We start from the raw sequence: 12,587 nt of genomic DNA, 5'->3' as shown, positions 1-12,587 counted from the left end.
GTGCAGAAAACCCTTAGAATTGTAAAGCATTCAAAGAAACCTCAAACAAGTTAAGAACTGTAAGGAAGTGCCAAACTAGTGCAAATAGTCAATACAGTCAGAGATTTTTCCAAGTTGGGTTTGCAGACAGGAATTCTGCAGACAGCTCTGGGCACCTCACCCAGGAACAAATGAGTGGCCCCAATGAGTGTGTCACTGTTGGATGGTACCACCCACCTCATATTCATTTCTTCCAATGTGTCAGAACTGACAGCATCTAAAGGATGAAAACACATTGTGATGTTATCAGATAGGTGCCAATAGTCTTATTGCTGTTACTTCTTTTAGACACTGATGATGAACTCATCATTAATTTGGGAGATTTTCTCTTCATGAGATAATCGAAGGAAGAGTGTGTTCAGTTCAACCCTCAATTGTCTATTCCAGGCCAATTCTGTCAATGTCAAAGGCCCAAAAACTTTCATTTGCAGTTTCCTCAACGAATCAGCATTTTTACAATGGCTGGTTGACCTCATATTCAGAGCTGTGACCAAGGGGGTAAATATAAAATCCATAGTTGTCTTACATTCAGACAGACAACAGTTAATCTCAGTTTCAAGATGTCATTAATTCATGCAGTGTTAAAGTAAGCTTCTGGTCCTTTGGTCAAACTGACCTTTGGTACATGTGTCTTTTCCTCTTGATCATGGCTAAGGCATTCTGAAAGGAAATGAGCATTCTCTGAATGTCAGTATATTTTTAATGACATGAATCTTATTATATTTTCTCATAATTGGGTGATTTACTGATTACTTGTGTGTGTTTTTTTTCTCTATATAGCAACATCTTTAAAGGGTCAGCTGTGTGTATGTACAGTATGTCTGATGTAAGGAGGGTCTTCTTGGGTCCATATGCCCACAGAGAAGGCCCAAGTTATCAGTGGGTGCCTTTCCAAGGACGGGTTCCTTACCCACGCCCAGGAACAGTAAGTGTTTATCAAATTAGTGCAAAAATAAACCTGTGTCTGAATAGACCTTTAAACAAGGAGTAACATGAATTATTCTGCAGCAAAGCCATTGTGTAATATTCAATCTCATAAAGATATGTGTAAATCTTAAACACCACGATTGAAGAAGATTTTAAAATGTTTATTTTTTTCAAACATGTATTAAGGCTCAACATTTATTTTACATTTTTAAAAATTCCCTACTCCTTCCGCTTTTGTATTTTTATTTTATCCCTCTTCATTTCCTTTCCTTGCTTCCACTGTTTCTCCCCTTTTACTCCTCTATAGGCAGTACAGTGGCTCAGTGGTTAGCACTGCTGCCTCACACTGCCAGGGAACTGGATTTGGTCCTAGCCTAGCAACACTGCTGTTTATGCATTTTCCCTGTGTCTGCGTAGGTTTCCTCTGGGTGCTCTGATTTCTTCCTACAGTCCAAAGGTTAAGTGGATTGGCCATGGGGAATAGGAAATGGGAATGGTGGGGTCTGTGTGGGATGTTGTTCAGAGGATCAGTATGAACTCGATGGGCCAAATGGCCTGATTCCACACTGTAAGGATTCTACTTTTTTTTTAATGTATTGCTTATAGTGTCTATAGAGTTTAGGGTTACTTTGCTTCTGTCTAGATCTGTTGGACTGTAAAATTCCCTCAGGCCTTTTTTATCCATGTGTACAGTTAACATGTCCTCTTTCTCTTATTTCTGTTGCGCTTGTCAATTCCAATCTCGTATCTTGTCTAACATCTTTGAGTGAAAAAATACTAGCCCTTTGGAGTGAGACAGTTTCTATTACATAGCAACTAAGAAAGTGACCACAGTGAGCAATATCTCACCATAAACAACTTCAAAGCAATTGTTTCAGTCTTTAAGAAGCTGGCTAGTTTACTGTAATCTGTCACACAAAGTTACACCTAATTGCTCTGATTGTTCTTTTCTGAGAATCAGAGGGTAATATCTGATGAAACAATGCAAAAAGCTATGTGGAAACTATCCTGCTCTGCTTTCACACCCTTGCTCTGCTGCTCCTTTTCCTTTCCTTCGGCATTGTTCCTCTGTGATCACTTTGGGAGGGAACATGGAACATTTAGGAACATTCTGCATCTGCTATCCCAACCTTCCAGTCATCAAAACCGATCACTGAGCTGTTGGGCCACTCAACTTTATCCATCACCTGACACTCCCTTTATGCAAGGCTGTGTTTAGATAAATAAAAATGGGAACTTTATCCTTACCTGTTTATTATCAGTATTAGAGGACAAACGTTTTTTAATTCCAGAAATAATACGGTGATGAGTCTAGATCTTACCATATAAAACTGGATAAATATTACACTTCAAAGAAACTTCAGTTAACAATTTTTACAACAGCCTGTGATTAATTTTTATGTATAGACTCTGTTTCTGTTACCTTGACATTATAAAGTCACAAGCCCTTCTTCAGGAATGGCTTATGTCTGAAACGTCGTTTCTCCTGTTCCTTGGATGCTGCCTGACCTGCTGCGCTTTTCCAGCATCACATTTTCAGCTCTGATCTCCAGCATCTGCAGCCCTCACTTTCTCTCATTATAAAGTCACAGACATATACAGCCTGGAAACAGACCCTTTGGTCCAACTTGTCCATACTGGCCAGATATCCTAAATTAATCTTGTCCCATTTGCCAACATTTGACACATATCCCTCTAAATTCTTCCTATTCATATACCCATCCAGATGCCTTTTAAATGTTGTAATTGAACCGGTCTCCACCACTTTCTCTGGTAGCTCAGTCCACACACACACACCACCCTCTGTGTGAAAACGTTGTCCCTTAGATCCCTCTTAAATCTTTCCCCTCTCACCCTAAACCTATGCCCTCTAGTTCTGGACACCCCCACCCCTGGGAAAAAGATCTTGTCTATTTACCCTATCCATAGCGAGTTTTGAGAAGATACCCTATTCATGCCCCTCATGATTTTATAAACCTCTATAAAGTCACCCCCCAGCCTCTGACGCTCCAGAGAAAACAGCCCCAGCCTATTCAACCTCTCCAACCCTGGTAACACCCTTGTAAATCTTTTCTGAATCCTTTCAAGTTTCACAACATCCTTCCTATAGCAGGGAGACCTGAATTGCATGCAATATTCCAATAGTGGCTTAACCTGTTGGAAATATTTAATAATCCTTCTGATTTTTGCAATTAGTGAGGTAATTCAGTTTTAATATTCCTATGTGAAACTAGTATCTTCATATCTTCCGCAAAGACTGTTCCCTCTGTGACTACCTGATCAGCTCCACACCCCCTAAAACCCACCCTCCCATCCTGGCACCTTCCCCTGCCACCACAGGAACTGTAAAACCTGCGCCCACACCTCCTCCCTCACCTCCATCCAAGGCCCTAAAGGAGCCTTCCACATCCATCAAAGTTTTACTTGCACATCCACTAATATCATTTATTGTATCCGTTGCTCCCGATGCGGTCTCCTCTACATTGGGGAGACTGGGCGCCTCCTAGCAGAGCACTTTAGGGAACATCTCCGGGACACCCGCACCAATCAACCACACCGACCCGTGGCCCAACATTTCAACTCCCCCTCCCACTCTGCCGAGGACATGGAGGTGCTGGGCCTCCTTCACCGCAGCTCCCTCACCACCAGATGCCTGGAGGAAGAACGCCTCATCTTCCGCCTCGGAACACTTCAACCCCAGGGCATCAATGTGGACTTCAACAGTTTCCTCATTTCCCCTTCCCCCACCTCACCCTAGTTCCAAACTTCCAGCTCAGCACTGTCCCCATGACTTGTCTGGACTTGTCCGACCTGCCTATCTCCTTTTCCACCTATCCACTCCACCCTCTCCTCCCTGACCTATCACCTTCATCCCCTCCCCCACTCACCTATTGTACTCTATGCTACTTTCTCCTCACCCCCACCCTCCTCTAGTTTATCTCCCCACGCTTCAGGCTCTCTGCCTTTATTCCTGATGAAGGGCTTTTGCCCTAAACGTTGATTTCGCTGCTCCTTGGATGCTGCCTGAACAGCTGTGTCCTTCCAGCACCACTAATCCAGAATCTTCATATTTCTGACAGGTGCTAATAAAATTCTTCAAATGCTACATCAGGAAATTAAAATTTTGAATGGATCATTGTATCCAATGGATCAGTGTATATGAGATACGAGAAAGCTCATCCATATCCAGCTAAAAAAATCAGTTAACTCTCTTTCTCATCACCTGTTTCTAGCTGTTACGACAAGTACTTAAAAATCCCTCACTATGTCAGTGCTATTTTATATCCTTCTGTCTACCTCGTTTATTGATCACTTCAAGCTGTTCGTTGCTTCCAAACATTTCCCCAGGCCTTAAATGACAATAGAAGGTATTAATCAAATTGCAGCTTGTTGGTGGATGTAAAGTTTAGTTTGGACCATGTGGATAGTTGATGCAAAAGTCTTGTCTGTCCTTGTGAAGCATGCATGGTTGACGATGTTATTGTGTATATGGTGTAGTGAGATTGAAGTAGGGAAATAGATTTCCCCTAATTGTCCCTTGAGAATGTGACAGCCACAGTGTTGTTGGGAAGAAAGCTCCATGACTTTTATCCAGTGACAGTGAAGGAATGTCATGTGGACATAGAAATCCCAAGAGTTAAATCAATTTGCTCCCAAATTCACCAAATTCCCAACAATTAGTATAAAATATGAATTTATGCAACATTCTCGAACCTGTTGCTTAAAAAAATGGATTTCCACCATTTTCAGAACAGTGAGGAATGAATCTTGAAAAGACACGCTAGAATGTTCCTTATTATTTTTCCAAGGTGTGATTTTAGTCCATAATTGTTAACAAAAGATGTTATATTTCTAGCCTACTGTATAGGTTACTGACCTGTAAGGCAGGTTTATTGTTCAATTGAGTGATTTAAAATGTTCAGCAGTTGCGTACAAACATATGAGAACTGAACGTGTCAGTGCTAGAAACTGTGGCTGACAGCTTTGGGAAATGTTGCTGTGGATATTAAATATTTTCAGCCTCATGAAGTGCAAAGTGCCAAGGTTACTTTAGAAGCGAGTAATTCATTTTCATCTGATGTTTTACAATCCTGGCCAATGTCTGCCATGCAATGCAATCATCAAAAAGCATTCCAAGGACTAAAGTTCATAGTGCTCCTTGATAATTATGACCGAATGCTACAGCATGATCAGACAGTGTACAGATAGACACATTAATCCACTCTTCCACCATTAGCTCAACCTCAAGATATGGCTCCTGCAACAATAAAAACAATGGTCTGTCTTGTGCAGTTTTAAGAAGCTACGAATTATTGCCCTAACACTTTCGATTCCACACAGTGTGCTCTTACAGACCTCTGCCCTACACTGAAATATTGTCAATTTAAGTCCAAGTACCCTATCTGGGATAAAAGTTAATTACTTGTCAGTCAGCCTTTCCAGCACTGAAAATTCATTATTATTAATTACAGTAACGATTTTATTATTAATTCATTACAATTAAAATTAATTTGGTCTGGCATCCCATAACATAGATTTTAATAGTCATTGGAATTGTAATTCTTTTCCTCATTTTTTCCTTCTCTCTTAATCAAATCTCTCTTTCTCTATCTACAAATATTTTTATACAGAGGTAGACAGATTCTACATTATTGAGGGAATGAAAGACTATAGGTGGGACATGAGGAATGTAGAGTTGAGGTTAAAATCAGGTCATCTGTGATCTTATAGAAGGGGGGAGCAAGCTCAAAGATCTGAGTGGCCTCCTCTGGTTCCTTGTTTATATGTTTGTATTTGTGAATAAATGTTTGATACTTTTGACAGTGTCAATTTTAGCTCTATGTTATTTTTCCCCAACTGATGTGTTCTTTTAAAGTGTCCTAGCAAAACATTTGGAGGACTTGAATCAACAAAGGACTTTCCTGATGACGTAATTACATTTGCCAGAAGTCACCCAGCCATGTACAATCCAGTGTTGCCCATCAATAATCGCCCAATTGTCATTAAGACGGATGTAGATTATCAATTCACACAGATAGTTGTTGATCGAGTGGAAGCTGAAGATGGACAGTATGATGTCATGTTCATTGGAACAGGTAATAACATTGAACATATTTAGCTCAGCACTTTGGAAAAGTACACTTACATTCCCTTTTACTCATAAAATATGCTTAGATATTGAAGCTTCACTGCAACATGAGTTTGAAACAGAAACATTTTGGTTCAATCAAAAAATGTTAAGCATTATTTGATCAATTAGTCCCATATGAGCACTCACCCCCTGCACAGCCTGGACAGAACGTTGCAGCACAAGTGCAATTGTCTTGCAATATGCAGGACACTCACAGTAAGCAGTATGAGCTAACTAGTGGAATGCCCTGTCCATGCCAGTGTTGCCAGTCCAGACTTTGGGCATAGAATGTCATTAAAAATACATGGAGTTCTCTAGATGGTAGATCCAGCCCTCAAAACAGAATCAAACTCTCACTGACATTGCATGAGGTGCGTTATAATATAAAGCATCCAGGTATAACTTGAAATAGATATTGTTACAATTCCTTTTAACATTAACCTCTTTGACATTAGGGGGTTTGAACCCAGATCATAGAATCCCTGCAGTTTGGAAACAGGTCCATCATGTCCACACTGACCTTCCAAAGAGTCATCCACCCAGACCCATTCTCCCTATTACTCAACTAATGAACCTCACCTACACAGCCCTGAATACTGTGGGAAATTTAACATGGCCAATTCACCTAACCTGCACATGTTTGGACTGTGGGAGGAAACCTGGAGCAAACACATACAGACACGGGGAGAATGTGGAAACTCCACACAGATAGTCGCCCAAGGCTGGAATTGAACCCGGTCCCTGGCACTGTGAGGTAACAGTGAAAACCACTGAACCACCGTATCACTCCAGATCTTCTGGTGTAGAGATAGGGACACTACCATTACACCACAAACTGCTCAGGCTGCTGTGACAAACTGTTCAAACTCCATTCTCCCAGTTTATGATTTGTCTGAATTGGTTTGTTTGTCTTTACTTGATTATTTAATAATTATATCATTCTCCATATCAAAACAAAGTGATGCTACACCAAGGTTCCAGCTCAGTTTGCACATACAGACCAATTAAATAGTTAATTCCATCAAAACTATCTGCACAACTTTGCAACAATGAACAGGGACAATTCAGTGAGCTGAATGTTGAAGGTGAAGTCACTGCATTTGAAAATAATCAGGAATGCAATTTTACAGCTAGCCTGGAGGTGAGATCAGTGTAAAAATGACCTTAGGCATTGTGTTCGAAAATGTGTGCACTGCTACAGAGAACTTGTCAATGTAAAATCTTTAACGTATTCAGCTTTGGTATCAGATCATGGCTTTCTGCCAACAGCCTGATTAGTTGTCCTGAAGTTGAGGCTCCATATTTTTTCCCTGACCTCACACGATTGAAAAATTTTAACAATAAATCAAATCAAATGATTATTCCAGAAGATTAAAGAAAGGACCAGATTTTCATTTGAAAATACATAGTACATTGCTGATAAAAAATGTCTAAATTTGAATAATACTGTCCAGATGATTTTTTTTTTAACCCAGGAGAGGTGCAATATTTCTGGTGTCAAACTCTAACTATAAATAATGTTTCCTTGAGATAATTCATTTCATAAAAATAAACACAACATTATCAGATCGAATTAATCTGAAAAGACCCATCTTTTCACTTTGGGCAAATTGAAATACTTTCAAAGAAAATTTGGGTTAATTACCAGGTCAATGATATGTTAAAGATTGATTCCTGTCTTTGTTTAATTCACTTTCTACTTTTGGTTTAACAAATGCAAATAACAATCTATTCTCTTCAGACCACATTTTTGTTAAACTGTTTTATAAAATGCCTATTGTATAAAAGAAGTTATAAACAGAGACCTATAACATTCAAGGATGGACTTCAGTCAGCTCCTAGAAGCCTTTCAGATGCAAATAATTTCAGTCCTCAATATCTTTCTCGGACAAGAGCCGGGGAATATGAAGGCGTACAAACCAATTGGATCCCAGTTTTGATTCTCACTCAGAGTGGAAGTTGATAGTTTTATGGTGGGACTAGCCTAGTAAGTGCAGAGGAAGGTTAACTGAATTTCAGTGGTCTTGGTCATTTACCATTCATTCCTGCTGTAGCGCATACATGTATCAATATGAAGTCAGGGAATTATCAGGCTTAACTGGGATATTCCCTGCAATAACATTATCTGCTGACAACCATTCGGGGTTCAAGTGTGGGGAATGCCTAGATTGAATAATGCTGATTGAACTAAATGCTATCTTTATGGAAATAAAGGAAGAAAGATTTAAAAATCTCTTCAATCACTGGACTATCAAATTCAATTTGATTGTTTTCAGTTTCTCAATGCTCTGAATGCTGTTTTGGTGTGGTATCTACATCAGAAGGAACAGCACAAGTTGATCACACATTGCATCCTCCACAGCAGTAGGATCTTAAACAAAACTGATCATGGTTCACCTAATACTTTAATATTCACTTTCCCCCCAACTTGTTTCTATTTATTCCATTCTTACCAAGGTAGAAGATTGAGAGTTCAACCCTCACTTCAAACATGAGCTGAAATTGACAGTAAAATGTAGCACTATTATTCATTTCTGTCATTTATTGTCATGTGCTCTGTATAATTCCGTCAGTGGCATGAGATCAAGAACTTATTAGAATGATCAAATGGAGGGAGGATTGGAGAATAGGTGTCAATATTGAACCCATTCTTCAGCCAGCAGTGATTTGAGCTTCGCTCCTCACTAGAAGTACTAGAACAATGATAATTCAGCCTTCCACAAGGATAAGGAGAATGTACATCTATTTATGCTGCTGCATAATTTAAATTAAAGAACTGTGCAACAGTTTGTTTCTCACAGTGACTAGCAGAATGGTGAGAAAAGCATCTCTGGAAATAAAACAATGAAGTACATATTTGAGGAAAACTGGATGTTGAGTGTACTGAAAGCAAGGTGGTATATTCTAATGAACCTTCTTCATCAATCTCTATCAAATATTAAAATAACATTTAATATAAAATGCAAACAGAATAATAAACTAAACTGTGTTTTCTATCTCATTCCCTTAAGATGTGGGGATAGTTTTGAAGGTGGTTTCTATTCCCCGGGAGACCTGGCACGATCTTGAGGAGGTTTTACTTGAGGAATTAGCAGTGCTGAGGGTGAGCATTCTTAGTTTTCTCATTAAGCAAAAGCTTTCTCTTGCAAAAGGCACTAGCAATCCACCTGTCATCCTATCTCTGCCCTTCGGTGTATTCCTCAAGGAGGTCACACCAGCCATGACAGGATGACTGGCATTTGTTGCAAACACGGAGGCTGATAGTATCTGATTCTACTCGCAGCTTGACTTTTCTGATCTCTGGCTGATTTCTGATTATCTGATGCATGTTTAAAATTTAATGAGTCTCCCATTAGTGATCATCCCATTGCCTTCAACAGATGTGATTCAACAAAATCTGCAGTTAACCCTGGATCTAAGAATATTTACATAATCTCCAATTCATGGAAAAAAATTACAATCATTTTCTGAGATAAGGCAATTTGATTTTAGATAATTACAGATTTCTGTTTTATAAAAGTAATTGGAAAAATGCAGGCAATATAGTTAGACTTTAAAAGTATTTTCTTTAATATACAGAAGTGAAAAGGGAAACTGATGTAAAGCAGTAGGTAAGGAACAATAGGAGGTTATTGTACATGCCTTAACTTTACATGTACTGCTCATGAGAATTTGCTCTCTGTTTGCATTTTGGCTTAAATTTAATGACCAAGTCCTCACATTGACAAAAAGCATTTGTGACAGGGAGCTGAAGAAATTGGATGAATATTTGGTGTTTAAAGCAGAATTTGATTTTTCACCAATAAAAGATAAAACTACACTTGACTGGCGTGAGCCTCCTGTTTAAACTCTACAACACAGAATGGTCTGGAAGGAGAAGCTGTTTTGATGAATGTCCTGTGTAAGGGGAGCTTCCTGTTCACTGCTGATAGTTTTATGCTGAGGGTCCACTGAAATCTGGGCAGAATATGCCAAAGCAGCACGCAAATTCAAGGGATTTAATGCATTGATGAGGGAGACTCACAACTGTTCATAATCGCATTTTCTGTGATCTATCTTGCGTGTTCATGATTCAATTTGCATAAAACAGGCCTGTTTTAAAACATGGCCTGTTCCTGAAGAAGGGCTTATGCCCGAAACGTCGATTCTCCTGTTCCCTGGATGCTGCCTGACCTGCTGCGCTGTTCCAGCAACACATTTCCAGCTCTGATCTCCAGCATCTGCAGACCTCACTTTCTACACGCATGGATGGGTGACTGTATCCTGAGATCAATATTGCTGCATTCTCCCGATCTACTGGAGAAAAATCAAATTATTTTTCTCAATAGAGAAGTACTAATTGGAATATCATCAAATATTTGATTGACAGAATACACCAATGAAACTATTAAACAGTTCTATATGATATATTTTTTAAAAGCAATTTTCTGTGACTTTTTAGCTTTGAATAGGCAGAGGTCTGCTCACTCATAGAAAATATTTATTTTAATTGTAAAAAGTCTAGCTTTTAGCTCTATTAATAAAACTTTGGGTGACCACTCTTAAATACAAAGAGTACTCTTTTAATGAGAAGAAAGAAATGATTATACTTTTTTTTACAGCATGGAGAGAGGCTGTTTGGTCCATCATTTTGCTCCATTGGCTAATTCCATGGGTTTATATTCTTACCTTGGTAAAATTGCAAATTATTTTCATGGGAACTTGAAGCGCATTTCACCCACACAATCTCCCAATTACACCCAAAGCAGAAACTCAATGAAAATATCTTCCATGGGTAACTGCATCATTAAACTTCTCGAAATGAATTTGAAGGAAGAACAAACTTTTCTGTTTCTAAAATGAGCATTAGGCTATTAAGCTATAAATAACCATGAATCATTAAGTGACTGAAGATTGAATTTCCTGTGTTATTAATCTAAATGTCAACAAAATGTCACCAAAAAATTGTTACTTGCATGATTGGACAAGCATTTAACTGATGGGCTTTCTGTTTTCTTATCTTGGATCTGTATTGTTAAATTGTCCCCATGAGGTCAATAAATATTCCAATGAGCAATGACTGTGATATTTCAAACCTTTATAATGAGCTAAAAACAGAAACCAGTGACATTTTCATTTTTATCTTACAGGAGCCAACACCTATCACAACACTGAAAATTTCTACAAAACAGGTGAGATCTAGTTCAATATTGTAGAGGTAGCTCTGCTATTATGCATCTTTCATTAATGTGAATTGGCTGTGTTGCGATTGAGAAAATAGGGAATGCTTTTCTAGAACTTTTAAAACTTTTAAAGTGTGTGTTGGTCATAACATGAATACATCGCCAACACGTTAAGTGTACTTATATTGTGCAATTTTTGTATAGCGTGGGCTTGCACAGGAACACAACGTCATGTATTAGCAGAACCACCTGTCCAGTAAACAAGCTGAATGCTCCAAACGATAGCTGGAAGTCTTCCTGATTCTGAGGCAGGAATCTTCCTCACCTTCACAAGGTTGTTGGTGGGTCATGGAATAAACGGAGTTGGATCATCAGATGACAAAGGAGTAGTGCTCCAAAAGCTTGTGATTTCAAATAAACCTGTTAGGCTATAATCTGGTACCATGTGACTTCTGAGTTTTTCCAAGTGAAAGGAAGAGGTCAATGGATATTCAGGTAAAGAGCAGCTCTGAGTACAGACAATGTTACCCAGCCCATATCCCTGGCATGTGCAACAATAACCTGCATTTATATTTTACCTTAATTAGTAAAATACTGGAGTCATTAATCAAGTTGGAATTCAAACTCGATTTGTCCTTGATTGGTTGACAGTTCTCAGTAATGGCAGATTTTCTGAAATACATTCACATTTTTACTTAGGTTTCCATATTTCAGATAATTTAGATGTTTTATTATCAATGTGATAGGATTCACTATTGAAATCTCTTCAAACAGTCCAGTGCACTGGCCTGGCCTCATGCTGTGAGTTCACAGGAATTCAAGCTTTGCTGTATGAATAACAGGATTGATGCAAAGAACATGTCAGGGTATTTTGAGAAAGAAGTGCACAAGCAGGGAAAGGGAACTTGTGGGTATGATATTCTTAAATCTTCAAAAGATGTTTCATAAGATGCCGCATCAAAACACAAAATAGGAGCTCATGGTAGGCAGTTATATATTAACTTGAACAGATGATTGGTTAATTAACTGGAAGCAGAGAGTTAGGGGAAATGGTTTGAATTTTACATTTATTTGCTGAAGTGTCAGTTTTGTTGTGTTTCTCATGAACGGTATTTCTCTACAACAGCCAGTGAGATCTCTCACTGTATCTTAGTAAACTCATTAATGACCTACCCTGCCCTGATGGCTCCCCCTCTGCAAGATTCCAACATTCTATGTTCCCAGAACAATTCTCCACTGCTGGAATATCCCAGAATGGACCAGCGTTCCCTCTGTCTGTGCATTATGAAAATCTCAGTGTGCACCCAGACAATCACCATCAGTCCGGA

General features: G+C 38.9%; 1 protein-coding gene across 5 annotated transcripts in view; it reads left to right on the top strand.

Moving 5' to 3' along the window:
• sema3ab (sema domain, immunoglobulin domain (Ig), short basic domain, secreted, (semaphorin) 3Ab) overlaps window positions 1–12,587 on the top strand; it is a 411,101-nt gene that overhangs the window by 358,242 nt on the left and 40,272 nt on the right. For all 5 annotated transcript variants that reach the window (XM_043714218.2, XM_043714215.2, XM_087999317.1 and 2 more), the window contains 4 exons: window positions 820–964; window positions 5,843–6,062; window positions 9,109–9,200; window positions 11,227–11,268. In XM_043714218.2, the coding sequence (XP_043570153.1) occupies window positions 820–964; window positions 5,843–6,062; window positions 9,109–9,200; window positions 11,227–11,268 (499 nt within the window). The remainder of the gene's footprint in view (window positions 1–819; window positions 965–5,842; window positions 6,063–9,108; window positions 9,201–11,226; window positions 11,269–12,587) is intronic.

This window comes from Chiloscyllium plagiosum, unplaced genomic scaffold (genome assembly GCF_037043375.1).
Source record: "Chiloscyllium plagiosum isolate Xiang-an unplaced genomic scaffold, Cpla_swu_hap1 HiC_scaffold_23, whole genome shotgun sequence".
Taxonomy (NCBI): domain Eukaryota; kingdom Metazoa; phylum Chordata; class Chondrichthyes; order Orectolobiformes; family Hemiscylliidae; genus Chiloscyllium; species Chiloscyllium plagiosum.
This window is presented reverse-complemented; position numbering and strand designations above follow the sequence as displayed.